General features: G+C 41.3%; 2 protein-coding genes across 4 annotated transcripts in view; one reads left to right on the top strand and one right to left on the bottom strand.

Annotated features, from left to right (window-relative positions):
• Nucleotides 1-27,291, bottom strand: part of ARHGAP6 (Rho GTPase activating protein 6) — a 556,002-nt gene that overhangs the window by 141,136 nt on the left and 387,575 nt on the right. The window lies entirely within an intron of this gene.
• Nucleotides 20,129-27,278, top strand: AMELX (amelogenin X-linked). The gene is made up of 6 exons (XM_014607781.2): nucleotides 20,129-20,217; nucleotides 21,781-21,853; nucleotides 22,509-22,556; nucleotides 24,093-24,137; nucleotides 24,800-25,246; nucleotides 27,094-27,278. The coding sequence occupies exons 2-6, from the start codon at nucleotides 21,800-21,802 to the stop codon at nucleotides 27,097-27,099; spliced, it is 600 nt and encodes a 199-aa protein (XP_014463267.1). The 5' UTR covers nucleotides 20,129-20,217; nucleotides 21,781-21,799; the 3' UTR covers nucleotides 27,100-27,278.

The raw sequence follows: 27,291 nt of genomic DNA, 5'->3' as shown, positions 1-27,291 counted from the left end.
CCTGACCTTCCATGCCGTTTTTTTTTTTTTATTATTTTTAAGCTTCCCTGCAAAACCTAAATATTTTATACTTTTTGCTAAAAAAACCCAAAAAACCCCCAAAACGCTGATAAAGTCTCCATTACTCACAATCTATGAGTGCAATGCTGTCATCTACAACACGGGGGTGGGAAGATTAATAAGTCTTATTAAAAACAAACTCTGAGTCACCAATTACATCGATCATGGTTCTGTTCCACATGAGAATTTAACATATCACCACTCTAAATAGCATCCTTGTTTCTCAACTGATACAATTTTGTACTTCATCAGATTGCTCCCACAACACACAGAAAGGGAAGATTCCAGTTCGCAAGGGAAGGAGGAGACTATGTAATAACATGCCTATTTGGTTTGGCACTCTGTGTACTTCTATCCATGGCTAGGCCAAATAGTGGTTGATAAGTCCGATACAGCCTTGGCTGACAGAGCTAGTAAAGGCTTTCTGGATAAGTTTCAGAGGTTCCACATGTGATCCCTCCTACTAACAACCAGTTCATTAGTACTGCTTGTTGATATATATATATATATATATATATATATATATATATATGCATCTACTGTTTACTGGTATTGAAATAAAGGTTGTTCCTATGTTTCCTAATCAAGTTCAGTACCCCACTCAAACAAAGTGAGTGTGCTGCCTGCCCCTGATCTAATCTGCCACATGCCACACACAGAAGGTGCCTATGCCTCTTGTGGCATGTTTGCCAAAGTCAGCCACCTCTGTGCTAGAGGATGCACCACAGTTACTAAAGCAATAGAGAACATGCACATATGTGAATACCTAGATCTGCTTTCTATAAGGAAAATCTAGCACACAACATTATAGATTCAAAACACATTATTATTGTTATTACTATTAGTAGTAGTAGTAGTAATAATAATAATAGTAATAATAATAACAAACAAACTAGTGCTGACCGTATCTCTTTTTAAGTTTGTTGGAAAATAATACTGGGTGGTCACTACACACATCCTGAGTCTTGACAGGAGAGCGGTTTCAGCTTTTCACAATGCCTTCTGAAGCATGAATTCCAGTTCTGCTTGGACATGTACCAAAAACTGCCCCAAGACAACCCAGATGTCAACAGATACCTGATCATTTGGCTGTGTGTCAAGGGTGCCTGAACTGCGCTGACCACTTCACTTTCTCCTGCGCTGTTGGCCACAGAAACTACACTAGCCCAATGGGTTGTTAGCTCAGAAGGACCCCTGAATATGTTGATTCTGCTAGGAGAGAGAGAAAAATGAGAACACAGAACCCTCATGGAAAACTTTTGAAGTGGTTCACTGGTACAAAAACACATGAGCACTTTTGCATGCATATTTCCAAACTGAGCCTTTTAAGTCAACCCCGCTGAATGAAGGGGCAAGTGGTTAGGCTGGTCCTTTCCACAAAGTGCTGAAAAAAGGAGAATCTTAGTCTTGATGCCTAAACCCAAGACACAAACATAAATAATCTTAAGGGCAGACTGAAAACCTATTTTTAGATAAAACAAGCTTTCTGATTTTCTCCTCTGGTTCCCCCTTCTACAATTTGGTTTTGTTGTTATGCCTGCCAAGTGCTTCCTGATCTTTTTTAACATTTCTATTAGCAAAGTAACTCTACTTCATATTTTTCATACCCTTCGTATTCTAATTAAAATACGTTGTCACCAGCAGAAAGACCTATATGAACCTCTTCATGTTTTTCTTTCCATTCTGGATTTAGTACAGAAAAAGATTAGTGAAAAGAAGAAATCATCAGCATGGATTTTAATAGATTGTGTTAGTCTCTTGCTAAAAATAGGCATATATAGTGAACTGAAAAGCTTTGGTTACAATGGCCTTATAAAATCAACAGTGATTTGGAATAACAATAAGTTTGTCTATGTCTTGCAGTACACACAATACAATGCCACAGCAAGGTTTCAAAACTTTTGTCCATGCCTAATTACATCAAGAGCTTATAATAATTCAGAACAACTCAAAATTGCTATTAATAAATAGACTAAAATCTAATGGTTTTGCAGAGTATTAAGTATATATTTCTTATCAGAATCATAACCTTTATTATTCTAGAAGACATTAACTTATATTATACCACTGAGATGTATAAGTGAATATCTTATAATGTTATAATATATTCTATGTACAGTAAACCCAGTAATAAAGTCTGCATTTTAAAGTATGTTATTTGTAGTATATAAACTACTACCACTTTAGTTACACCATGTCTTTAGTGAGCTGTGAATACATTTTAGCTACACTGACTTAGCCCCTTTTATGGAAGTTCCAGGCACACGATTCCATGCATATGGCTTGCATTCTGTGGTCGTTTGCCCAAGTAATTTATAGCATGCCTAAGTGTGATTAATATTATAACATACATAGCAATTTTGGTTTATAGATGTAGTTTCTGCAAAATAAAATATCAGGCTGAATTTTCTGTCAGTGTATATTGGCATACCCTTATTATCTTCAATTGGTCTATGACACTTCATCCTAGCTAATGACCTGATCATTTTTTCCAGAACCAGAGAATCCCAACCTTGAAATTAATATAAAATAAAGATCCAAAAGCCATTAACTGAAACTTGAAAAATTCAGCAACAGCATCCCATTCTACAAACGGAACAGAACAATGAACCTCAGATACCAGAACTGATTTCTAAGACTAGGGAAAGAAGTTGCACATAAATCGTTTCAAGTGATTAGAAGCTGGTTTAAACCTGTAACAGAACAGGTTAAATCAGAGTTCCCCACAATACCAGCATGCTTGCCAGCCCTGGACTGGACAATACTGTCTGCTCCAGAGAGCAGGGCTGGCCCCACCTCTCTGCTCTCTGGCTGGAGCAGTGAGGGCTGACTGACAAGATGGTGGGGGGGGGACAAGCTCAGCTGGAGATGCAGCCCAATCTACAGGAGTGCGATAGTTGCCCTCCCTCCTCCTCCCGGCAAACCACGGCTGGGGTCTGGAGCCTGGGAGGGGTGTTAAACACCCCTTCCCCCACTTAAACTTAACTGCTGGTTGTGACTGTGAACTACAAATCCCAGGGGCACATGGAAGCAGGAAGAAGAAGTGATAAGCAACCCTGCAGAGTCCTACTGCTGTGGCTCTGGACTGCAAATCCCAGAAACCTTGGAGAGCAGCAGGAAAAGGAAGTGAACACATAACCAGAGAGCCATGCTCTAGCACCCCCAGCTTCTACCCTGAGTCATTTCAGGCTTGTGGCTGCATTTCCTGAATCAAAGGTAAATGTCTGTTCACTTCTGTTTCAATTTAATCTGTGCAGTTTAGACTAACCTGCAAAGACTGCATGGATTCGGCCTCAGGTTTTTTGACTGTTTGCATCCAGCCTAAAGGTTAAAGTCCAGCTGTATCCGCTTGTGTGGTAGTTTGATGGCCCTATAACCAGAGAATTCTGAAAATCCTGATTTGTGGAGGTACAGGTATTTCTCAAAGGCAGTTACAATCTTGCCAATTCTCACAATGTTACACAATTGTGTTCTCACAGCTTTCATGAAAATGAGACCTGAACATACCCAAATGGGTCAGAAGCCAGAAAGCTCATCTTGATGATAACTTCTGGCCTGCTGGTGCTTAGATATTTCTCTTGCTGGAGGGTCTTGCTTTTCTGGTCAGGGTCAAATTGACTATCTAATTTGGTATCAAGCAGGACATTTTCTCCCAAGTTAGACACAGAAGGACTGGGAAGGAACAGAGGTAAGGGGCTGCTTTCTTCTGCAGTGGTGGGCATTGTCTTAGTCCTATTATTGTTTCAGCAAATTAACCAATAACTTATCTGACAGTGGGAGGGGAATTGGCAGCACTCTTATCTCCCCTGCTTGTTATTTGTGGCACTTTACCAAGTGTTCTGAATTTTGTTTTAATAAAGTAATTTGTGGCTGTAGTGTGTGTGATAGGCTGGAGATTCTAGACTATAGGAATCGGTATAACTGATTGCCTTTGAATCGATGGCACTGAATTCGATGATCCAGGAGATCCCTTCCAGTCCTATGTTCCTAAAACACCTTAATATATATTTTTAAAATTTTTTTAGCAAATTTTGATTTTTGAAGTCTGAACAAATACTATAGCTGTGGACTATTTACTCAACTGTCCAAACAGGCCTCTTCCCAGCAATAAGAGGGTGTGATTCCCAGTAAAGGAGGAGATAAATAGTCACTTGGGAGATTGATTCACAAGCAGATAATTGAGAAATAAGAGGCTGGAAAAAAAAGGGATTTTCCCAGAGACATGGATCCAGGAGCAGGATCCCATCTGAGCCAACAAAACTTCCCCTTCATTGGCTGACAAGGAGGTAGTTGCAGAATCCTTCAGCTGTTCTCACCTTTGAATCTTTAATAGTTTCAGTATACATACAAGACAGTTTAACAACAAAACATCTATGCCAAAAAATTAAAAAGAATTCAGGGTTGTCCGCATATAGATAAACTGACACTCTAACTACTCACACCGCTCAGATAACAGTTATTAACTGATTATGGATATTCAGTGACTATGCAGACAAGTGCTAAACAACAGTTATGGACAGAAACTAGGGAAAGAATAAAGAATGAGGCAGATATTGACTGTTTCCTTTTATCCTTCTCTTTCAGAATGTGATCCCAAACTTTAGTTACTTTAGACCATTCAAATCCTGCACATTTAAAAAAATATAGGTGTGCTTGAGAAAGTAATGCCAATTTTGAAATAAGCCATTTTGTATGCAATGTTTATTTACTGGACTAAATCATTTATTTACATAGCTGTAAACAATGGGTGGTTTGACCATGACCAGTGTTCCCTACTGTTGTGTAGTTTCCCATTCAATGCACACAATGCCCAGTTTAGTAAATTCATTTTGAAATTGCTATTACTTTCTGAAACACCTTGGAAATAATGGCGCTCATTCCCATAATACAAGGGTGCTTCAATACTAAATAAGAAAGATAACTAGATCTTATATCATACATGATAAAGTTATTGAGTTTATGTTTGTAAAGTCCTGCTGAGGAAATTTTATTCTTTCCAATTTCCAGATGATGAATTGAAGCAGAGAGTACTTAGGAGCAACATTTACAAAAGCATCTGCTAAGTCTGAGTTCTGTGATATCTGGTTGATCCATTTGAGATGCCCAAAGCCTGTTTTCTTCACAGCTCCTGAAAGCTCTGAATTTTTCATTGTGGACAATAAAAACATGAAGAACATATGAGCAGTAGCCATCTCCAAAATTCTAGTTTAACTGAAATTGCTCAACTTCTCTGAGCAACTCTGTGGAAAAAACAGAGACAAACCCACTTCTCCAGAGTTCTAGTCCAGTCCTTTCACTACAATACAGTCCTTTTTAATTTTTCCCCCTAAAACAAATGATGCAGGGATCCTACTGGAATCTAGGCAGGGTGGATTATACCTTAATCATATTCACAACATAAAACTGTCTTGTTCAGAGTCCATACTACATGAGGAAGAGTCTCTTCTAATATTCAGAAGACAAGGGAATTGTTATTTTTCCATAAGCATTTGATTTATTTTCAGTACTGAAAATGTCAACTGCAAATGAACCCACCCTTGCTTAGCAAAGTGCTTGCTGTAATTCCCTTAAGTCCAATTGCCATTTATAGCAATCGGGCTGGGTGGAGTCATGGACTCTGTCCTTGGGAAGAATTAGATAGCACACTGCAGTCTTCAACTAATGCAACATTACTTACCCCTAGGAACTGGTTAAACACTTTGATATTATGAAATACATGAGCCAGCATTTGATGATCTCCACACTTTTAATGATTTTAGTACTTTTTCTCAAGCCTGTTGCTAGTTCAGTGCTAACCTCTGTGACAAGAGCTTGCTACACCATTGGAATGCAGCCTTAAAACTGCTTTCTGAGGATCTCCGCTACAAGAGAGAATAGGCTTGCTCCCACTGAAGTGACCAACAAACTTGCTATTTACTTTAATTAGAGTTGGTTCAAGTTCTTATTCAGCAACAGGATCTTATGAAGTGTTAGACGTAGCAACAAAAAATACTCATCATGAATATTCAACTTTTGTTTACTATATAGACAATTACTATCAACTGTCAGATCCTTTTTTGTCTTTCATTATCCTCCCCCACAAAACTGTTCCTGAAGCAGAGCTTCTATAACTCAAAAGAGGAAAAGAACAAGAGTGACCTTGCAGTTCACTCACGACTACGCTACTGCCAAACTATTTTCTTTAGGCGGAGCTCAAATACTAGGATGAAGGTCAGCACTAACAACACCTAGAGAGATAACCTCCCTAGCTTGCAGCAAATATGATCAATATTGTCCCATCGCCAAACATTCCACAAATTAATAGAATTATTTCCAATATGAAGATAATAGCTAAGAATAACCTCCATACTGTATACACCCAAGAGCAAAAGCAACATTTAAAAGAAATTATGTTCTTGGTCTTACTTGAAAAATTAAGTTCTGTTTTTCCTACTAAACAATACGTTCTGTAGAATTTTATCGGGTTTTTTGTTTGAGAGAAAGAATTATAATATTATTTTCTTTTAAAGGACTAAAATAACACTATTTCCAGATTTCCACAGATGTTTAGTGGAAAGCTGCCCAGTATCCTGAAGCACTTTCTTTTTGGAAATTCATTTTACTCTTTCCTTCCCAAATAGGGTCTTTTGGAAATGTGCAGAAAGGAAGAATTTGCTTTTGAGAGTAATGTAACTTATTCCAAACCACTAATTAAAACATTTGTTTTCCAAGTGGACAAAGTGTACAAATGAATCTATAATAAAATATTTCAAGCTAGTAAAAAGTTTTAATCAAGTAAGGAAGTGTTAGGTTTTTTATTTTCTTTTTCACTGGTATCAGAATCCAATAGGTTCAGGCTTATTCAGTAACAGATTGGAAAAGTCCAGTGTCATATTACACAAATTGATTCTAAGAAGCAGAAAAGAAAACCCTTCTCCATAGCTATGAAAGAGATGAGACAAAGGGTACATCACCTGGTTTAGGTAGCTTGCTTTAAATTGCCTAAACCTAACCTAGGAGCAACGCTTGCAGGCATGTGCTGCTGCTGGCAGCAGAATGGGTAGCCCAAGGTAAATCATTTGGGATTGGGTGGGGTATAGAGAAGGGAGCTGACAGATCCACAGGTACAGAGGCAGAGAGGAAGTTTGGTGGGGTCAAGAGGAGGCTGGCAGGTCAGAAGGAGCAGTGCAGGGTGAACAGTCAGGGGAGACAGTTAGGGAGCTAAAGATAACCCAGTCCAGGTAGGTCAGGGGTAGAAGGTCGCTTACCCAGTTTTGGCAGGCTGTTGAGGGCCGCATGGGTAGCCCTGCCCCATGAGAGGTGCTCCACCCCTTGACAGGTGCCCTGCCCCCTGGTCACCGTCTTGGTACCAATGTCCCAGAGCCACCACCGGTGGGGCCCAAAGCAGGGCGCAGGTTGGCAGAGGTCCATGGAGCTAGGCTGGGCTGTACCAGCAGGGAGAGGGGGGATGTGGCCCGGCTCCATAGAGCCCCTGCCAGCTGGGACCCAGTGCTCCTGCCACCCTGCTCTGGGCCCCACCAGCACTGACCCCGGGGCACCAGTGTGGGCCCCATGCTCCCACTGGCTCCCCACCCACTCACACCCAGTGTCCCCCAGATCTGCAGTACAGGCGGGGGGCAGTGCACAGCCCCAAGCCCCTGCTTGCTGGCAGGGAAGAAACTGGTGTTGAGCACAGGGAAAAGCAGCCCCTCACTCACCCCATGGCCAGCGCTCCCTGCTGCAGGCACTCGCAGCCCACATGGGACTGTCCGGGGCAGGCACAGGAAGTCCCAGGCAGGCTGCGAGTGGCTGCAGCATGAGGCAATGGCCATGGGGCATAGAAGGGGCCGCTTCCCCCCACCCCACGCTCCTTCCCTGTCCAGGGTCCCCCCCATCCTTCTCCCCTCCCTCACTTACCTGTAGTTCCAGCGTGGGGCAGCCACGTGCTCCCAGGCCAGAAGCCCCAGAAGGGGCTTCTGGCTGGGGGGGGGCTGCTGTTGTTGGAGCCCGCCAGGCTTCCCCTGGGTCCTATTGCCTTTGGTTCCTGTCATTTTTGACAGGAACCAAGGGCAGAGAAATATTAATTTTCTAAATTTTTTAGGGGCCCTGTGGGCCGGATAGAGTGGCCTCATAGGCCAGATCTGGCCCACGGGCTGTATTTTGCCCACCCCTGAGGTAGGTGAATTAAAATAGTACAGCCCAAGGGCTGGGGTGAGTGGATGGGCTCTCCCAGCCCCAGAGTTGTGCTGTGAACATGTACAGACTTTCGCAAGATCCAGCTAATCCTTGGTATATTGGGTTAACCTTTTCTTAGGTTTAAGATGGTTCACTTTCTGAGTGAAGTGGGCAATTTTGGGGTGATTTAAGCCCTGTGATTTAAGCCTTGGTTAGGTCAATCTAAATGGAATATTTGCAAGTACCCAAAGATGCCAGCTACCTATAAACATGCATGTCCAAGTGTGAATAACTGCAAATATGCAACATCTAATTTACACCAGAGTTTTTTTTGCTGCTTTTTTTGCCCTCCAGGGCTAAGTCTAGATATTAAGACTAAGTACAGACAGTCAAAAAGCCCAAGGCTGAATTGATTCAGTCTTTGCAGGTTATTCTAAGCTGTAAAGATTGAACCAATAAGCAAATGAACAGATATGCATTTTGGTTCAGGAAATGCAGACACATGCCATCAGTGGCTCAAGACAGAAGCTGGAGGGGGAGGGGGGTGCTACAGCAGAGTTCTACAGCACATAGCCAGCATGGACTGTGTATTCACTTCTTCCTGCTGCCCCTGAAGTCTCTGGGATTTGCAGTCCAGAATCACAGCAGCAGGACTCTACAGGGGTGCTCCTCTTCCTGCTTCCAGGTGCCTCTGGGATTTGTAGTCCACAGCTGCAGCCAGCACTAAGCAAGCAAGGCAGAGCAAGGGAAGTTTAACCCCCCTCCCTGACCCCAGCCCCCAGCAGGGGTTTGCCTGCGGGGTGGGGGGCACTGATTTGGCCAGAGAACCAGCCCTCACTGCTCCAGCTAGGGAGTTTAGGGGTGGGGATAGCTCTGTGGGACAGACAGCACAGCCCAGCCCAGGGCTGCAAAATGCTGGCATGCTGGGGCACTCTGAACCAGGAAGGGGTCTGGGACAGAAGTTTGATAAACTGATTTGACTTAAAAACCTTCTTCCAGGATATCTGAAAATAAGCACTATTATTTGTCCAGGTAGTACGGGTGACTGGCAAAGAAGCAATTCAGTCTCTGCAAAATAAATACTTGGAAAAAACTTGAAATTTGTCAGGCAGCCCCTGCCCCCCCCCCCCACCCTAGGAGAGGGAAAGGGAGAAAGAAACTGACCTAGCTAATTTTTCTGACAAAGAAAAAAGAAAATGGGTAGGTACTGCCATATTGACAGGATGTAATATGGTTTGAAATGTTATACCCAGTGAGCATAAAGTACCCTGAACCAATTTAAGAAAAATTTAATTTAATTTATCAGTAATTAGCCATTCTGAAAAATAAAATTCTACTACACTGTCGCTGCCCCTTTAAGAAAGCAGCATTCCAAGCAAACAAACAGCTGGCTGAAGTGGAAACGGCTGTATTTCAGGCCAGAGCTTTTAGCTCAGCGGAATGTCTTTTTCTTAAAGGAACAAGATCAGGCAAAACAAGGGGCATCTAAATCCCAAGGCTTCTGGGCATGGGGCTTGCACACAGGATACCTGCCAGGATTTGGGGAGTATCCAAAGCCCTAGACCGATGGATCTTGAAGGGAGGATACCTGCCTGGTGGTAGAGACATGCAGATTTGACAACTGAGTTCTGCTCAGTTGAATTTTAGTGCTTGACTACTGGGCTTTGCCCAGTTGAATTTGGAACTGATTTGGCCTTGAGAAAGATAAAAACAAACAACAAACAAACAAAAAACCAGTTTCCCATGAACATTGTCTTGCTTCAAGAAATTATCAGCCAAACCATTTCTGCAACCCTGTTTATAGCCATATATAGTGCACTCTCTACCTACAAAACTATCATGACAAACAAGTTGTAAAACACTGCTTCATGCATACCCTGAATTGATTACCTCATCTGCACTTGCTTGAGTTAGTTAAACTATACTCCAAGTTCAGATAATTTCCTCCTATCTTTATGATGAGTGCGGGAGAGCCACAGGGGACCGAGAAAAGATGCCAGGAATGGCTGCGCAGCAACCCCCCACTCACCCGATCCCGGAGCTGGCATGTTGCGCTGTGCCAGAGGTATGGTGTTTTAAAAGCAGCCTCTCCCTCTGGATTGGAGGAGAGGCATTCAGCAGGGCTATTTAGGGACCTGGTAAGGGGCAGAGCAAGGAGGACATCACCAGATTGCGGTGCACTCTCACATATCCAGAAACTGGGAGTGAAAGAGTCTTCCAGCAGGCAGGAGTTACAAGCCTGCAAGCAGAGAGTGGCCAGGGGGCCAGTGAATTGTTCAAAGGAGTCATCGTAAGAAGGGAAGGTGGATCCCTAGAAAGGCTTCAGGAGAAGCCAGTGTCCAGCTACTGATTTCTGGCAAATGGACTGCAATGATCCCAAACAGCAGCCCTACACCACACAAAAAAGCAAGGAAAATTGATGAGTACTTAAGCTGATTATTTTTTCATTCTTTTACTACTTTTTCTTTCTTTTCTGCCTTGCATTGTTAATTAGTTGTTGCACCCATTTTGAGTGATGAGCTATTCCTCCTGTGGCTTCATTAGCCTGCAGACCCTGCCTGCCCCTCTGTTGTTTCTCAAAGTGGCAGGAGACTGGAGACTGTGTTTTGTTAGTCCACTATTTTCCCTTTTTGTTTTTGGGTTGAAGTTATGCCCAAGAACCAGCCATTATTGAGAGTCTCGTGCAGTTGTCCCTTATATCCAGCCTGCATCCAAGCTTAAATCTGGCTGGAACTCAAGAGAAATTGAAGAGGCTGGGACATGGAACATTCCTGCCAAAGTACATCTGATGTGGCTAGGGTGGGGTAAAGGGGAAGCTGGAGCCCCATAAAATCAACCTACAGCTACTGGGATTACCATGGGTTCATTTCCTCCAGCTTCCAAGAATTTATGTGATAACATCAAGTCGGAGCAGCCATGAGCACTCTATCTGAACGGACTGGACTATGGTACTTCTAGACCAAATTAATAGTGGTGCAGGCCCGGCATTTTCTGAACAGATGGGCTTTCGGCTTCTCAAAGGAGAGTGCTCTGATGATAAGAAGAGCTAATTTAGGCTAGGCACAGACACTTCAAAAGCCCAAAGTGGAACCAATCCATGTTATGTGGTTTTCCATAAGGCTAAGTACAGACAGTCAAAAAAGCCTGAGGATAAATCAATTCAGTATTTTCAGGTTTGTAAACTGCAGAGATTAAACTGAGAAACAACTGGACAGACATTTACTTTTGATTCAGGAACTGCAGCCACATGCCTGTAGTGGCTCAGGCCAGAAGCCAGGGGTACTACAGCACAGCTCTCTGGCATGTAGACAGCATGGGCTGAGTGTTTGCTTCCTCATCCTGCTGCTCCTGAGATGTCTGAGATTTGCAATCCACAATCACAGCAGCAGAACTCTGCAGGGTTGCTCATCACTTCCTCTTCCTGCTTCCAGGTGCCTCTGGAATTTGTAGTCCACAGTTGCAGCCAGCAGTAAGTTTAGCAGGGCAGGACAGCTCTGTACTCATGGGGGGTTAACTGGGGGAAATGTGATTTAACCCCCATGCCTGGCCCCAGCCCCCAGCCGGGGTTTGCCTAGGGGTAAGCAGTCCCTGCCTCCACACACACCCCCAACCCTTCTCTGCTGAATTAAACAGCACAGCACAACCCAAGGCTGCAAAGCATGCTGGGATGCCGGGGTACTCTGATTTAACTTGAACCAGTAAGGGATCTGGGACAGAAGTTTCATAAACCAGTTCAACCCAAATCAGTTAAGTCTAATACTACATTCAACCAGGTTTATCTTAAACCAGTTTCAGCCATTTTGAAACTGGTTTATGTGCACTGAACTTCTGTTCTGTTACAGGTTTAAATTCAGTTTCTGATCACATAAACCCAGGGGTTCTCAACTGGGGGTACGTGTAGCCTCAGGGGTACTTGAGAAGGCGCTAGGGGGTACATGTGGGTGGACAGGGATGGAGTGCTGCCATGTACCATCCTGCGCTACCGCGCAGCCACCACCCACCCAGCTGGCCACGGGGGAAGCTTGCACGTGGCAGCTCCCACTGCTCCTCATTCAGCCATGCGCCACCCCACCCACCCCATGTCCAACTATGCACCTCTCCACCCCCCCCCATGTCTAGCCGCCAGGGATACACTGATCCAAAAAGGCTGAAACCCCCTGACTTAAACTGGTTTATGTGTAACTTCTGTCCCTAGCCAAAATGGCATAGTTTAGAGTGGTAGAAAACAGAACAATCATTTGTTCTTCGGTGGGTGGGGGAAGAGGAGGGAACAAATTTTAGACAGGAGGATTCAGCCATTTTTAACTAGTCTGTGTGTACAAAATTCTGTTCTGTTACAGGTATAGACTGGTTTTTTGTGCCAAACATTCATTCTGTTTCGGGTATAGACCAGATTCCAATTATTTATACCGGCAAATGTGTAACGTCTGTACCTGGCCTTAGTCTTGCCCTATTTGCTACTTGCAGTTTATATTCACTAGTGGCCTGCAATAATTCTGCTGAAAGAACCACATGTGGGTATACATAAATTCTAGGAGGAAAGGCTTATTTTTTGTTTGCTTTTGAACATGCTCCATGCGTTCTCCATTTTCCCTCTCAGTCCCTTATTCAAGAAACTCAGAAATCAAACTTATTAAATGAACACTGTCAGCCTGAAATTTCATTACCTTTTTTGGTACTTACCAGCCTTCAGTCCCCTAGTAATTTTTGAGGCTCTACTACATTTTCCTATTGTTTAAAACATTGTTCTTATCTCTGCTGCTGAATATAAACTTCACACAAAGCAAAAATGAAAATGACTGACAATACCAAGAAAGTGGTAAAACTGCCTTATTTCCAAAAACCTATCATAAATATAGAACCGCCCACTAGGAAAAACAGATTTAAAAAACCTTCAACTTCCCCTCCCCAACAGTATAGTTTGATTTAGGACTTTTTTGCATCTAAAGTAGACACAGGATTTCAGAGAGTGCTATGATTTGTACAACAGTATCCCTATAAGAGCTGCACATTCATTAGTTACCCTTGAACCCTAACATGACAGTTATTTCTTTGTAAGCTCTTCAAGGAAATTCTACAGGATAGCTAAAGTATTGCCTTCCCATTCCCCAAGCCAGTAATAACTGACTTTTCTGCACTCCAAACACAAAATGCGTAGAAAATCAGGGCAGCATACCTACCACAGCTTAATTTTACATCATTTTGGTATAGAAAGCATTCAGTTAGGCTTAAAGTAAATATTGACTGAATAGCAAAATGTTTTAAAAAGAAATCATTTGGAAGATCAGATACAGTCCCTGAGATCATATTAATCATGAGGATGTTACTGAGTTTTAATTTGAGCATTTTTTCCATTCTTAGATCTATGTTTGAATTTATTTTAAAACAATATACAATTTTGTTTTGTTTTGTTTTGTAATTCTTATCCCATTTGATGTTGCCTACACTTGTCTGAATTCAATAAAGTTCTATTAAAGAAATAAAGCTATTCTGGATTTGTACCTGCATACCTGAAGTCAGAATTTGTTCCTTCCAGTTGGGTTTTGTGAAAAAATTTCTCAAGAGTTGCGCTCCCTGGGTAGGATCCAGTATAGATGATGAACTCCATAATGTAGGTACCAACCAAGTGTACAGCATTTGTCTTACACCTCTGGACAAGGATTAAAAAAGCTGCAGTGCTAACAAACACTACAGATTTTTAAACTGCAAAAGACAAGCACTACTTGTTGGCGATATCTTTCTTGGTTTTTATATCATGTTTAATCAGCACAGTGCCTGAACTTTGGATTTCTATTTTCCAATTACTAAGCTTTGTTTTCCTACTAAAATGCTATCTAACTCTAGTGTTAACACTACTGCCAACATTAAGCATTTATAAATCATGAGATGGGATTAAAAAGATGAAATATTTAGAAATAAGAATAAAAAATGGGTTCTCCTCATTTGCCTTTTGGTTTCTCAGGCTTTTGTGACTGCTCAGTGCATGCTTTCAAGCTTTTCTCCACAACCATGAGACCTACATTTTGCCCCCTCCTCCCCTTTTTTGAAGTGAAAGTTGGTATTTTCACTTAATCACCTGTCTCCGGGTACCAGCCCGGGGGGGGGGGGGCAGAAATCAGGGGGCAAGCGGGGTCCAAGAGGGATCAGAGGGGCAGGCAGGGTCTGCAGGGGGGGGATCAGGGGGATTGGTGACACAGGCAGGGTCCATGACAGGGACTGGGGGGGCAGGCAAGGTTCGTGGGGTGGGGGGGAGGGAGGTTGTCCATCTGGGGGTAGGGAGAGGGGCCGGGGGTGGGGGGGCGTTAAAAATAGCCTGGTACCAGGAAGGTCAGTAGGAAATACACAGCCCCAGGACTGGGCCAGCAACTGTGCTTTCCCAGCCCTGGAGCTGCATGGGGAACTATACAGAAGTTCAGGACAGTTAGCTTTATCTAAAAATGGCTGATCCAATCCCAGTTAACCCTACCTCTGTGGTAATTTAACTTAGATCAGGTTGGCCATATTTAGACTGATCGAACTGTCCTGAACTTCTGTACAGGTCACACTTAGATAGACCTAACTAGGAATCTAAGTGTAAGGTCTGCACCTGAGTGAACTAAGTTGGATCTGGTGGCCATTGTTAACACAATTTAACTTCCTTCTAATGTCCCGAATGACTGTACACTAAAAGTGACAGGCAGTTCACAATCTGTACAAATAATGGATAGTCTGAAGCAGAGCTGCTTCATAGAGCAAAAAAGGAGTTACAATGATTGCCTTGGTTTTCTCTCTGTCCCCTAGGCAGGCGGGGGACAAAGTAATCTGCAACCAATCCATGCCAGCTGCAAACTGTTTCTTTTTCTGAATCACCCTTTACACCCATCAGTGTAATGTATAGAACAGAAATCCTTTGGAGAATGCTTCCCTCACAAGAATAAAAGGGGGGGGGGGAAGGCTTGCCCAACATATTTAAATCATATCTACATGAAAGGACAATTATCTAATTGTTACATAAACTATAGAACCAACTTATTTGCTTTAACAAATGACACAACACTGCATAAGATTTACACTGTATCCACTGCACAGCAAGCAGAAATTAGCCAACATAAGTAACTAGCTCCTGTTCATTGTCAGAATGTATTTGTCAATATGGTTTGTAACTTACATATCTAAATTGTACAACTAGGGGCATCCCTAGATGCCCTTAGGTTAAACTTCCCCACACTGGCTCTAATGGCCCTTAAAACCAACAATTACATTTCTGTTTTTTGTCCCCTTTAGTTGGTCCAAATGACAGCAAGTCCTATCAATATCTGTGAATCTTTGTATAAAGACTCAATTACACTTTTTCTCATCTAGACATAATAGCATAACTACCTATCTAGCACCATCTGAGGAAGGGATCTCCTGATACTACTACAGGCTATCTTTGTTAACAAAGGAAGATGTATTTAATAGAATTATTGAGCTTTATATAAATGTGTCTGGGTACATCTCTCTCTCCTACTTATTAATCCCCACTTAGGTCAATGTGCATAAAGTTAAGTACAGGCTTGTATGTTTTACTTGATAAAAGCCAGAATCGCTGAAACTCTCTCAAAACAGAACAAACCTTTTAGCATAACCATCCTATTTATGATAAAAATCTACCTCTCCTAGAGAAGACCAGCTCTTTTTCTCTTGTTGAAAATGTTTTCAACCCTTTAATTATGCATTTTAATCTTGGTTCACACTAACCTGACAACCAGTTTCCCAATCTCCTTCCTCACATGCTTCTTTCCTGTGAAAATCTCAACACAGTCATCCATATGCAGTTGATGGTATTCCAACTGACTACTGACTCCCAATTTCAAAGATTAGATTCTGTTACTTTCCAAAACTCTCTATGCACTACAGTGGAACAACATATTAGGTTTACGAAAGAACAGGAATCAGTTCTGACAATTCACTGGTTTGTCATAATACTTTCAAGAGATTTGGAAAAAAAGGAACAGAGTATAGGCAGGCCAATGCAACCCTTCACCTCTCCCATTTATAATTTTTTTTTTGCTTGGGAGAGTGAAGAAAATGCTGTTCCTTGTATTCCAGATGCTTTCCCTACTCCCAGAGGAACAGATCCTGCTGGGAAAAAAAGACACTAATGTTTCCTCCTACCACTTACTGAGTCAGAAGTGGAGCTGATCTGAATATCCCGTGGGGAGCAGCTGTTACTGCTGGATACCCTCATATCCCCTCACATAAGGAACAAATGGGGATCAGCTTCTCTCCAGATAAAACAAACACTGAATGTCTCCCGGGACAAAGCCTTTTTTATCCTGAGATTCTACAGATGTCCAACTTGAAGTATCTGTGCAGTATACAAGATAACACTTTTTCCTGGGACAATCGCAGCTAATTCAAGTTAACTGCCATTCACTTCAGGGACAAGTTGTCTGTGTGAAGGGCTATGCCACTTCTAGGTTTTGAGTTGGATAAATCAGAACTGACTCTAGTGCAACATTTTGCTTTTACCCTTAACATCTGAAGTCTCAGAAATGAAAGAGAATAAGCAGCTTGTGGTACGTAAGGACTTTCTTTTAAGTTTAGGAATGTTGGCAGTTTCTTCTTGTTGCTGATTTTGCCGTCAACTAATGCAGATGAGCATTTTTCGCTCCATGTTTTTACCACAGCTAATTACCATCTAACCAAACTACCATCCATCTGCATCTTGTCTCACTTGTATATTGGAGAAAATTGCTCTCAACATCTAATTATGGAATGCTTGCAAAACGTTGAAATTACAAGCTACATAAAACCACTAGGTTGGTTTACATTGCTATTGCATTTTCCACTAGTAATGTTAAAAACTATCCGTCACTACTATCCTCCACTCTCACTCCTTCTAGCATGCACTGCTAGGTTTCAAGAATCTCTATGTGGTCTGTCTGAATAAAAACGTTCATATTGCACTTCCAGATGGTGAAAACTACTACAGTATATCAGACAGATGCATTTTTCTTTTGGCTTCCACATTTTTTCCTTCAGCAAAATTTGGCCTTGGTCAAGTAGTTGGGTGTCTGAATAGTTCAGCCAAGTATCTCCAGCATGCTGCAGTTGTAGAGGTTACCTGATTCAAATGAGGGAAAATGAAAATAATTTTGGCTATGGAATAATGAACTGGGTCTTTGGCTGTTGTCCTGCTCCTGAACATGTCCCTTAGGGGAATTTATAATAGTGCAATATATATAATATATATGCTTAGCAAAACTTCTTATGACTTTTAGAAACAGAATGCCTAGACAGGTGGCTAGGCACTCTGGTGTTATTTTTTTGGATTATAAACAATTTTTTAAATGATAAGTTTTAATCAACATATTTGTTCTACAGGTGTCTAATCCTACTAACATAGAAGTTTGTAGCTAAAACCCTGTTAATTTCATTTAGGGTAAGAAAATAATCAAATCAAATAATCTATCGTGTCAGCTACATTTGATTATCCCTTATCAATATTATTCCCATGGAGTTAACAGGGGTATGGGAGAAAAAGCTGGATGCTGTTCTTCCAAATGTCACAGAAAACCATCAGCTAAATTACCAGGGATCCCGGTTTCCAATTGCAAATTCTTTGATAAAAAATTGAGAATTCTCTGATAAAATACCCCAAATCCGTGATTAAAATGAAAGCCCCCCACCTGCTCCAGCCCCTGCTTGTGCCCCTCACTCCCCACCCCCCAGCCTCCTGGCTATGCTCATGCCTCTTGCCCCCACCCATAGCTCCTGCTACCCTGAGCCCTAATGGAGCGGGCCCCCAACTGCCAAGGCTATGGAGCCAGAGACCCAGGTCTGCACCCCCTGCCCCCGGCAGGAGGTGGTGGCTGCTGCAGTGGAGCAGAGCCTGGCTCCCCTCCCACTGCCTGCTGCAGGCTCAGCCCCCGCTGCTATGTGCGCTCCCGTGGGGGGGGCAGGGGGACCCGTGCCCCTCAGATCTGTGCGTGAGGTGGGGGCAGGGGGCACTTGGGCTCCTGCCCTGCTGCTCCCCCACAGGGCCTCCACAGCCCAGTGGGTGCAACCCAGTGCTGCAGGGCAGAGCAGGACTGCACAGGGATCTCCTTGCTGCTGCGAACTCCAAGCTGCCCTGGCAATGTATCCCCTACATACAACCCCACACCACCACCCTCACTGCTGCTGAATGTGCAGGGGACAACTCACCAGGGCAGCATAGAGTTCGCAGTAGCAAGGAGATTCCTGCATGGCCCTGCTCTTCCCTGCAGCGCTGTGTCACACCCACCAAGCTGCGGAGGCCCTGGGGGAGGGCAGGAGCCTGTGCCTGCAGCAGGCAGCCCACTCCGCCCCCACCCCATACACAGATCTGGGGGGCACGGGTTCCCCCTCCCCCCGGGAGCGCACGTAGTGGTGGAGAGCTGGTCCCACCCTCCCGCCCCCTGGACAAGCTGCCTGCAGTCCCATCCCACTCCCCACTGGGGCCCTGTGGCCACACACTGCAGCTCTGGGCCCCAAGTCCCATGCACTGCCCAGCTGGGCAGCAGCCACAACCCCAACCCAGTCCCAGCCCTGCCCAATTCCCTCCCACCGTCACTATGGGGGCCTCAATCCCCCCCGCCCCCGCCACACGCGCACACACACACACACACACACACACACCCCACTTCCCTGTGGGAGCTGTTTTCGAGGCTACCTGGCAGCCATGCATACGCATGCACATGGCACCCCCTGCCCTCCTCCTGCTCCCCCCCAGCCCCTTGCAAGCTGGAACTCTGCCAGCCTCCAGAGGGCTCATTGCAAAACTGCAAAATCCACAAGTTTTTCTGCTAAAATGAGAACTCCGTGATTTCCTCAGGTAAAGGGGGAAATCCATGTTTTACTCTGTTTTTTCCATGAGAAACGGAAAATCCAGATCCCTGCTAACTAGACAGTATTTCTGGTGAAAGAAAACAAGCTGCTTTTTAAAACAAAATTACCTTTTAAAAAGTGAATGAAAAAGATGCATTAAGAAGGTTTATGTGATAGCCTGATTTTGACAGCATTTTCTATGAACACTAATATGTTTCCATAGCTCTCAACAACAGAAAAAAAATCCAAGAGCTAAGGAAATGAGAAAAATAAGTAATAGTATTAAATTTATAAGAAAGGGTTAAAATGATTTAGCAGCAACATAACAACTTCACTGAGGACACTTAGTGAAACTAGAAATAAACCTAGAATTAGAGAATTATACTAACACATTACAGAGATGTAGTCTATGCAGCACCAAAATGTAGCAAGCCTGTGTCTTTCAGTGATGTTCATCCAGTTCCCTATCTACCAAAAAGAAAGTGGACAAAAATGCTGACACAGTAGACATTAATTTGAACTTTACTGATTTTCCACAGGGTCTACTGATGAGGGCCAGTAGTCATACCTCACATTCTGAATAAGCTGTGTCTGCCAGGCCTCTGGGCCCACATTTTGTCACTTGAATTGTCTAATCCCCACTGAACTGTCATGGAGAAGCTTATGCAAAGACCAGAGAGAAGAAGTAGATATGTGGACTACTCTGTCCAAGTGCAATTTCACCCTAAATTAGAAAAATGTAACATTTACTTCTGCTCTCAGCTACCTCCTACTAGAGTTCCTGGCATGACAAAATTTGGCTCAATATCTTCTAATTTAATAAGAAAATTAGAAACAGTTACTGATTACTCCAGCAGAACACAACACTGCTCTTTTTCAAAGGTATCCCAGACCAACCAGTACATACATGCTGTTAATTTGCTTAAATAGCATGCATCACGCATATTCATGTTTTGCTGGAAAGCATATTATTTTGCATAATGAAAGACTGAATGTTCTAATCACAATATTTGGTTCAACAGTGTATTCTGATGGCTGAAACTTCATGACTAGAGAGATTTTTTTCTGGGTGCTGATTGGCTGTTGAAGATAGGAAAATAGTTTAAATAGTGCAGAGTATGAGGCATTCAAAGGTATCAAGACTAACAGACCTTGCACCCTACAGAGAATTTATCTGGAGTACTTCTACAGGTAAACCTGTTTCATTTACAGAATATTATTCTACGTTATATTTAAAACTGAATTGTGCTTCTAAACCAGTTCAAATATGTTATTGCTTACCTCATATTTCTTCTGCAATCATACTGTTAACATGTGGCCAAAGATATTCAGAAAAACATCTCTATATGCTACCCTGTTTCTTCTATGATTACTGTTAAAAATTGGTCAAAGAAATACTTCTTAAAGTATCAGTGTAATAACTTTGTAACATTCCTGGAGTCATGCTACTGTATGTTTCTTGTTTCTTGAGAATTCACTTTTAAGAAAGAAAAAATATCAGAAAAGTTTAAGGTAAGTAGTTTAGAACTGAAGTACTTCAGAATTTAATATTCTTTTACTACTGTTTCAAAACAACATTTGAACCTTAGTTTGTACGGTCTAAGTTAGTACAAGTAAATATTGGTTTTCCAAGTCTAAGCTTTTTAATTCTTCCGTCACTGTGGGATGGACATTTAGCATGGCACTTTGCACATGAACAAAAGGCCAGATGTTTAAAGGTACTGTAATCAATGATCGGTAGGTGCCTAAATACTTTTAAAAGCTGACCCAAAGAAGCCACAGTCAGCAGAAAACCTGGGTAAGTAGAAGGATCTTGCTATCCTTTATTAATATGGCCAAATTCAGTCTTCAATGTATTTCCTTTACAACTGAATTTCAGACTTGTTAAACCCTTAAACTGGAGTAGAAACATTTTTAGTGAAAACCCATTTCTTCACTCAAATACAACATGTTCTTACTTTGAAAACCTTAATATTGCCTGCTGAGGGAAATACACTGAAAATGTGGTACTGTATTCTGAAGCCAGATGTGTGCTTTGTGCTTCACATGGTGCAACATGTAACACTCATAATACAAAGAAGGCTTTAAGATAAATATACAGTGACAGTAGCACATTAAAAAATAATTTGGCCAAAAATAAAATATAAAAAAGCAATCAAGTACATGCTAAAGATGAGGTATTCTAGTGAGGAAATGGATCTATAGACAGCTCTTCAAGAAAGTATTTACACTGTTTTCTTCTCAAAACAACTTAGCCCCACAAGAAGAAAAGATCCTGAATAGATTTCAAATATGTTTCAGATCTTTCCAGTTGCTAAATTCTGTTACTTTTTTTTCTAAAACAAATAAATAAAACTGACCGTACCCATATTCTTTGAGAATCTACTAAATCTGCTTTGGTAAGTCCATCTATGTTATTTTAATTGACATATATAGTTGCTGTGCTTTTAACCAGCATGAACAAGGCTTCAAAGTTACAAGGAATCCCCTTCAAAGATTAGGGAAGTATTGGAGGAGACAGACATAGTTTGAAGAACTATGTTCAATCTCAAAATGAATTCCAGAATCCAAAGGCCTTTTATCACTGATATGTTCTTTCCATCCCATACTGAAAAATGAATGACTTAATTTTCTAAACAGACTTGTCCTTGACATCTAAAGATAGTTTATTATAAAGCAGATCCAGATGCTGTCATATTAACATAGTTCTCTTCTAGTATTAACCAAAACAATATTTTTTCCCTTTTTTTTCAGGTACTATATTTCAAGAAAGATGGAGGGCTGGATGTTGATCACTTGCCTACTAGGTGCAACATTTGCTATACCAGTGAGTATATATTATAGTTATATTGTAATTCAGTGGCCTAGTCCATTAACTTTGACAATAAATACTCTCTTGAATTTTCATGCGCGTGCAAGATTAACACAACTATAATAACATATATACAGGACTTATACAAATATAATTATAAACTTCCCAAAATGAATGATTATTTGCTTTAGTTAAACACTTTGATAAGTATTAATGCTATTAATGCGATTTTCAGAATGAAAAGCCACTAGGAATAAACTGGTAATATAAATTACCAGTTTAGCAGGGCCCTCAGCCCAAGGGTATGGATTTCTTTCCCAACCTCTCAAAACCCTAAACCCTAAAAGTTTGGAAGCTTGATGTAAAAATAAGCCATTTGAGCTTGATTTTAGATAGAAGGCAACTTTAGAAAAGTACAAATTAGGCACATGTTTAAGTAGTTTAATTGATTTCCATAGGTCTACTTATGTGCCTGAGGGCTTCGTTGAACTGTAGACATAATGATTTAGCACTAGCTCTGAAGCAAATCTATCACTGGCCATAGGCATTTAATAATTTCAAGGATTTGGTTTCTAGGCTGTTACTAATATAAAGCAGATCACAAGAATTGTATTAATAAATTACAGAAAGCAAATGAAACAGACACATATTGCAATTTTGTTTTTAACAGGTGCCTCCCCATCCACATCATCCTGGTTATGTCAACTTCAGTTATGAGGTAAAACATTTTTATCTTTCCTATTGTATGCATTCATCTTCCAAGATACACGGTGAGAACTGATACAATACTGCAGTTACACTGGCATAAAACTAAAGTAATGCAATGTTGCATATAGCCCACTAGGTCTCCAGACTGTATTTGCTACAAAATGTGCTTTGCATTAACTGAACTAAATTAAATCTAAACAAGTGTTCAAATACTAGTAGTAATGTCACCCAGGAAGGACATCCAAAGAATGGAAGTTCATGTAGTAGTGATATTTCTTGTTTTGCTATCTATATTCAACAAAAACATGTTTTCCTAATAGTAACTGACACTCATGCATTGCATTCAGAGAGTTTAACACTCTTTAAGCAGTTAGTATTCTTTATATAAAGGAAGAAAAAAAACCTAAATTACTCTCTTAGCAGTAAAGAGTAGTATTTTGTTCTTGTGTGTACAGCAACATCAAAACTTTTGAAAAGGGGGATCTTATTCAAGAGAGAATTTGATGCTGTGGTAGGAAAAAAAAAAATCACTATTATTGGAAACCGTGATCTCTGGGGGTTTTTTTCTTAAAAGCATAAAAATGTTTGCAATTCCTTTGAGAGCAGCTGGCTTTAGGTTTCAACTTCGCAGGTTGCAACACAAAAATAGGCTGTGGATGCAGACTCAAAAATAGAGTTGGCTAAAATGCAGGATTTCCAGCTTGAGATAAATTTCGGGCGGGGTTTTGTTGTTGTTTAGCTTATGTCTGAATCAAACCCAGGTGCTGTGGCAACCCTGCCTTTGATTCACTAAAAATTGTTAAACCTGTTGTGCTTGGTTGAAACATTTCACATTAGACAAACCAGCATATTTGATGAAACTCTGTTTAACCCAAGCATTTCTAACTGTCAGTATTTATAAATAGTGTTCGGAATACATAGGGATGCGTCTACATGAGACGTTTACTGTGGAGTAAAAGTCCAGTTTACTCCACAGTAAACGTCTCATGTAGACGCACCCCTATGTATTCCGAACACTATAATTAGCTCCACAATAAACATCTGTGCATCTACATGAGATATTAGGCTGGAGTAATACACAGCAGTGCACATGTAGACAGTGATGTGGCTGTCACGGGCATGAGGGCTGCCTGCCCCCCAGTCCAACACTGGAGCACCTTCATGCCCCAGTCATCCCCTCCACAGTACACTGTGCTGGATCAGAGCAGCCCCAAGCTGGCAGGTTGACCCCCTGGACTTCCTGCCAGCAAAGGGCTGCTCTGACCCAACTCAACATGGTGTGGTCTTGGGCACATGTTCAAATGGCACGCCAAAGAGCAATAAACTCTGGCACTTACTGAGCTGGAGTTTATTGCTCTGTATTAATTGCACATGTAGATTTGCCCATAGTGTATTTAAATCTGTATCTACAAAATGACTTCATCCTTAGCAATGGGACAAAATGACAACACTACACTTATTAGACAACTTAATTTACTCTCTCTGGCTAGAAGAGGGCTTTATATCACCTAAAATACTGATGTATTGTTCTTTTTTTTCCTTGAAGGTGTTAACACCTTTGAAATGGTACCAGAGCCTGATGAGACAACCGGTAAACATACCTTAACTATCATCTATTTTTTCTAGAATTTACCATCTGCAAAAACCCTGTCAATTGCAGATTTTGACAAACATAGTAGCTACCTATACATACTTATAGGTATATATGCATGTTACTAATAGAGTCAGCCAAAATTTAGAGAGCTTGCAGATGCTACTTGAAAACACACTGGAACTAGTTGTGCCCTATACCTTTGTGGGTATGAAAGTCAGGAGGAAGCTAAGCATATGGAAGTTTCTGTGTATGTGGAATAGAAAACTTTACATAGTTAGCACTGCTTAAGTCTCTGGTCACGATGTGACTATGAAACAGAAGTGAGCCACTACCTGTGCATTAGTTAGCACAGCTCACAAGAGGCAGACAGCAGCAGATGGCAAACTCGCTCCTCTTAACACACCCAAAAGGAAGGAATATAAGTTTTTAGTCTGAATTTTTTAAGTGTATAATTCTTTTCTACAAAGGCTGGAGAGATGTAGACGATGCATTAGCAAGGAATACATTCTTTGGGACAGAGACTTTAATTTATGTGTGGATAGAGCCTTGCACAATGGCTTCTGCACCCGACTGGTCTCCTGATGCCACAACATGTAAATATTAAATAATAACTGAGAATGCTAAGAATGTCATAGAACTAACTGTTTTTCTCCCTGTAGTATTCATCCTATGGGTATGAACCAATGGGAGGATGGCTACACCAGCCAATGTTACCAATAGCCCAACAGCATCCACCCATCCAGACTCTCACACCTCACCACCAGATCCCCTTCCTGTCACCCCAGCATCCGCTGATGCAAATGCCAGGTCCACATCAAATGATGCCTATACCACAGCAACAACCAAGCCTACAAATGCCAGTCCAAGAGCCAGTCCAACCACAGGCAGGTGAACATCCAAGCCCACCACTGCAGCCCCAACAACCTGGGCACCCGAATCCACCGATGCAGCCTCAGCTACCTGGGAGTCCACACCCACCAATGCAGCCCCAGCAGCCTGGGATTCCAAACCCACCAATGTACCCAATGCAGCCATTGCCACCACTGCTGCCGGACATGCCACTAGAACCATGGCGGCCAATGGACAAGACCAAGCAAGAGGAAATAGTAAGAAGGCATATTTTAAATCATTAAAATCAGAATGAGTATGTGTGTGCATGTGTCTGTGTAGGCATACATGCACAAGTAAGTCTTTGTGTGTATGTAAAACTAGCAATGCAACACATACACAAAAGCACGCTAATGTGATACTTCAAAAATTAACAAAGGTGAACATCTGAATATTACTGAAAATAAAAGAATGTGTGGAAGGGAGTGGGAAGTAGAGAGAGAGGGGGAAATACCTGTTGCTGTGCACATCCCTATAGTCACATCATATTTTGGTACCATATAGGAGGAGGTGACCTCTGTGATAAACAGGGTAAGGTAAGAAGTAGGTTTACATGGTGATGTAGTGTCTATTGGCATTGATTTAGATCTGTGGGGTTTTCTTCTGATGAAGACAAAATTGAATGATGCAGCTATCTCAAATAAAAACTGACAATGCCTTTCTGCAAAATAGATGATGGTGGGGGGTTAGCTGTCATTTGTTACAGATAATGTAGTTTAGGAACGTTTCACACAAATTTAATTGGTTTTGGGTGACATTTGTTGTTTTCTCCCACTACAGGTACTGAGTTGCTAAGACAGGTCCCTAAGTTGCTTTAAGTATAAATATGTACAGCTCAGAAAGAGAGAAAAATAATTAGAACTATAATAGGTCTTTATCTATAAAAATGGCCTAAAATAACATTTCTAGATATCAAAATTATCATGGCTTTCAAGTCCGTTTCAATTTAGAGAGAAAGAAGCAAGCACAAAAAAAAAAAAATCTCCTAGAAGCTGTCCAGTAAGTTTGTCAGAATGAGAACTCAGGATAGTAATGAAAATAGCAATGTAAACTTAAACTATAGCTGTCATTGCTAGCTAAAAGTATAATATTAATCTAAAAAGAGTCAGTCATTACATGATGATTGATGCTGTGATGATATTTAGCATTCTTTTCTTCCCTTGTTGCCTGTGAAAATTTTACATCCATAACTTCTGTTAAAAGAATTGTGAAAAGAAACCTTTTAGCAATGGACATAAGACCTGACTCCTAAAAATTCAAACTCTTGTCTGAATGTAATGTCAGTAAAATCTGCATTGAATTGGAAGCAAGTCAAATGTCAGATGAAGGCCTCATATATTCACAGTTGTACCAGTTAATGAAAATTGTTTTTAAAAAGGTTATCTAGTTAGACAAATATAAATCATGTGCGTTCACAAGATGGCTTGTACTGGTTTACCATGTTTTCAGTGTTTAAAGAAATTGTAAACTAAACTAGGGTAGCTTCTTTGCATAAGGATAGATCATATCCATAGAACCATAAAATATGCCATACCAGATAGAGGCTATCCTGCCAATGTCTGGCAATGTTAAATGGTGTTTCAGAGAGAATGTAGTGTTTCAGGGAAAGACAAAGAAATCCCATTGTACAGCTAACAAATTGTGCAATGCTATACAAGGGTAAGGATATAATCTCCAAGACCTTGTATCATGCATGAAAATGTAAACAAACTGACAGCATAGCCTTTGTTACAGATATAGTTCATAACATACTAGCATATTTAAAAAAATCATTGAATACAGTGAAGTTTCCTTACTACTTCAGAAGCAAAGTTTGAAAGAAGCAAAAACTAAAAGACACCGCAGTCGCATCAGTTTAGTTCACAGATTTAGGTGATTAACAAATGTGCAAGTTTTTGCTATTTTTATACATATCATTTATTAATTCTTTTATACCAAGAAATAAAAGGAGTTCAAAATCATATCTTATCACTGGTTTACCAGGCAAAATACAAATTCTACCAACATGGTTTGAGAGTTCTGCATGAGGCTGGTTTTAATTTAGTTCTTTTCCCTTTTCTTTCAGGATTAAAGAAACCAGGAAATCAGAAAAAAGCAAAAGTATTCTAGGCATTCTCACTTGCTTTCAAGAATCCATCATTCCACTGGAGTCAGTGGTATGTCCTTCCATTAACTCTTCTTATTAGTGAACGCTATAGCTAAAGAAAAACAAAAACAACTAGCAAATAAAAATGTTTAAAAAAAATTAAACCCTATTGTGTCT

The sequence above is a fragment of the Alligator mississippiensis genome, chromosome 1 (assembly GCF_030867095.1).
Source record: "Alligator mississippiensis isolate rAllMis1 chromosome 1, rAllMis1, whole genome shotgun sequence".
NCBI lineage: Eukaryota > Metazoa > Chordata > Crocodylia > Alligatoridae > Alligator > Alligator mississippiensis.
This window is presented reverse-complemented; position numbering and strand designations above follow the sequence as displayed.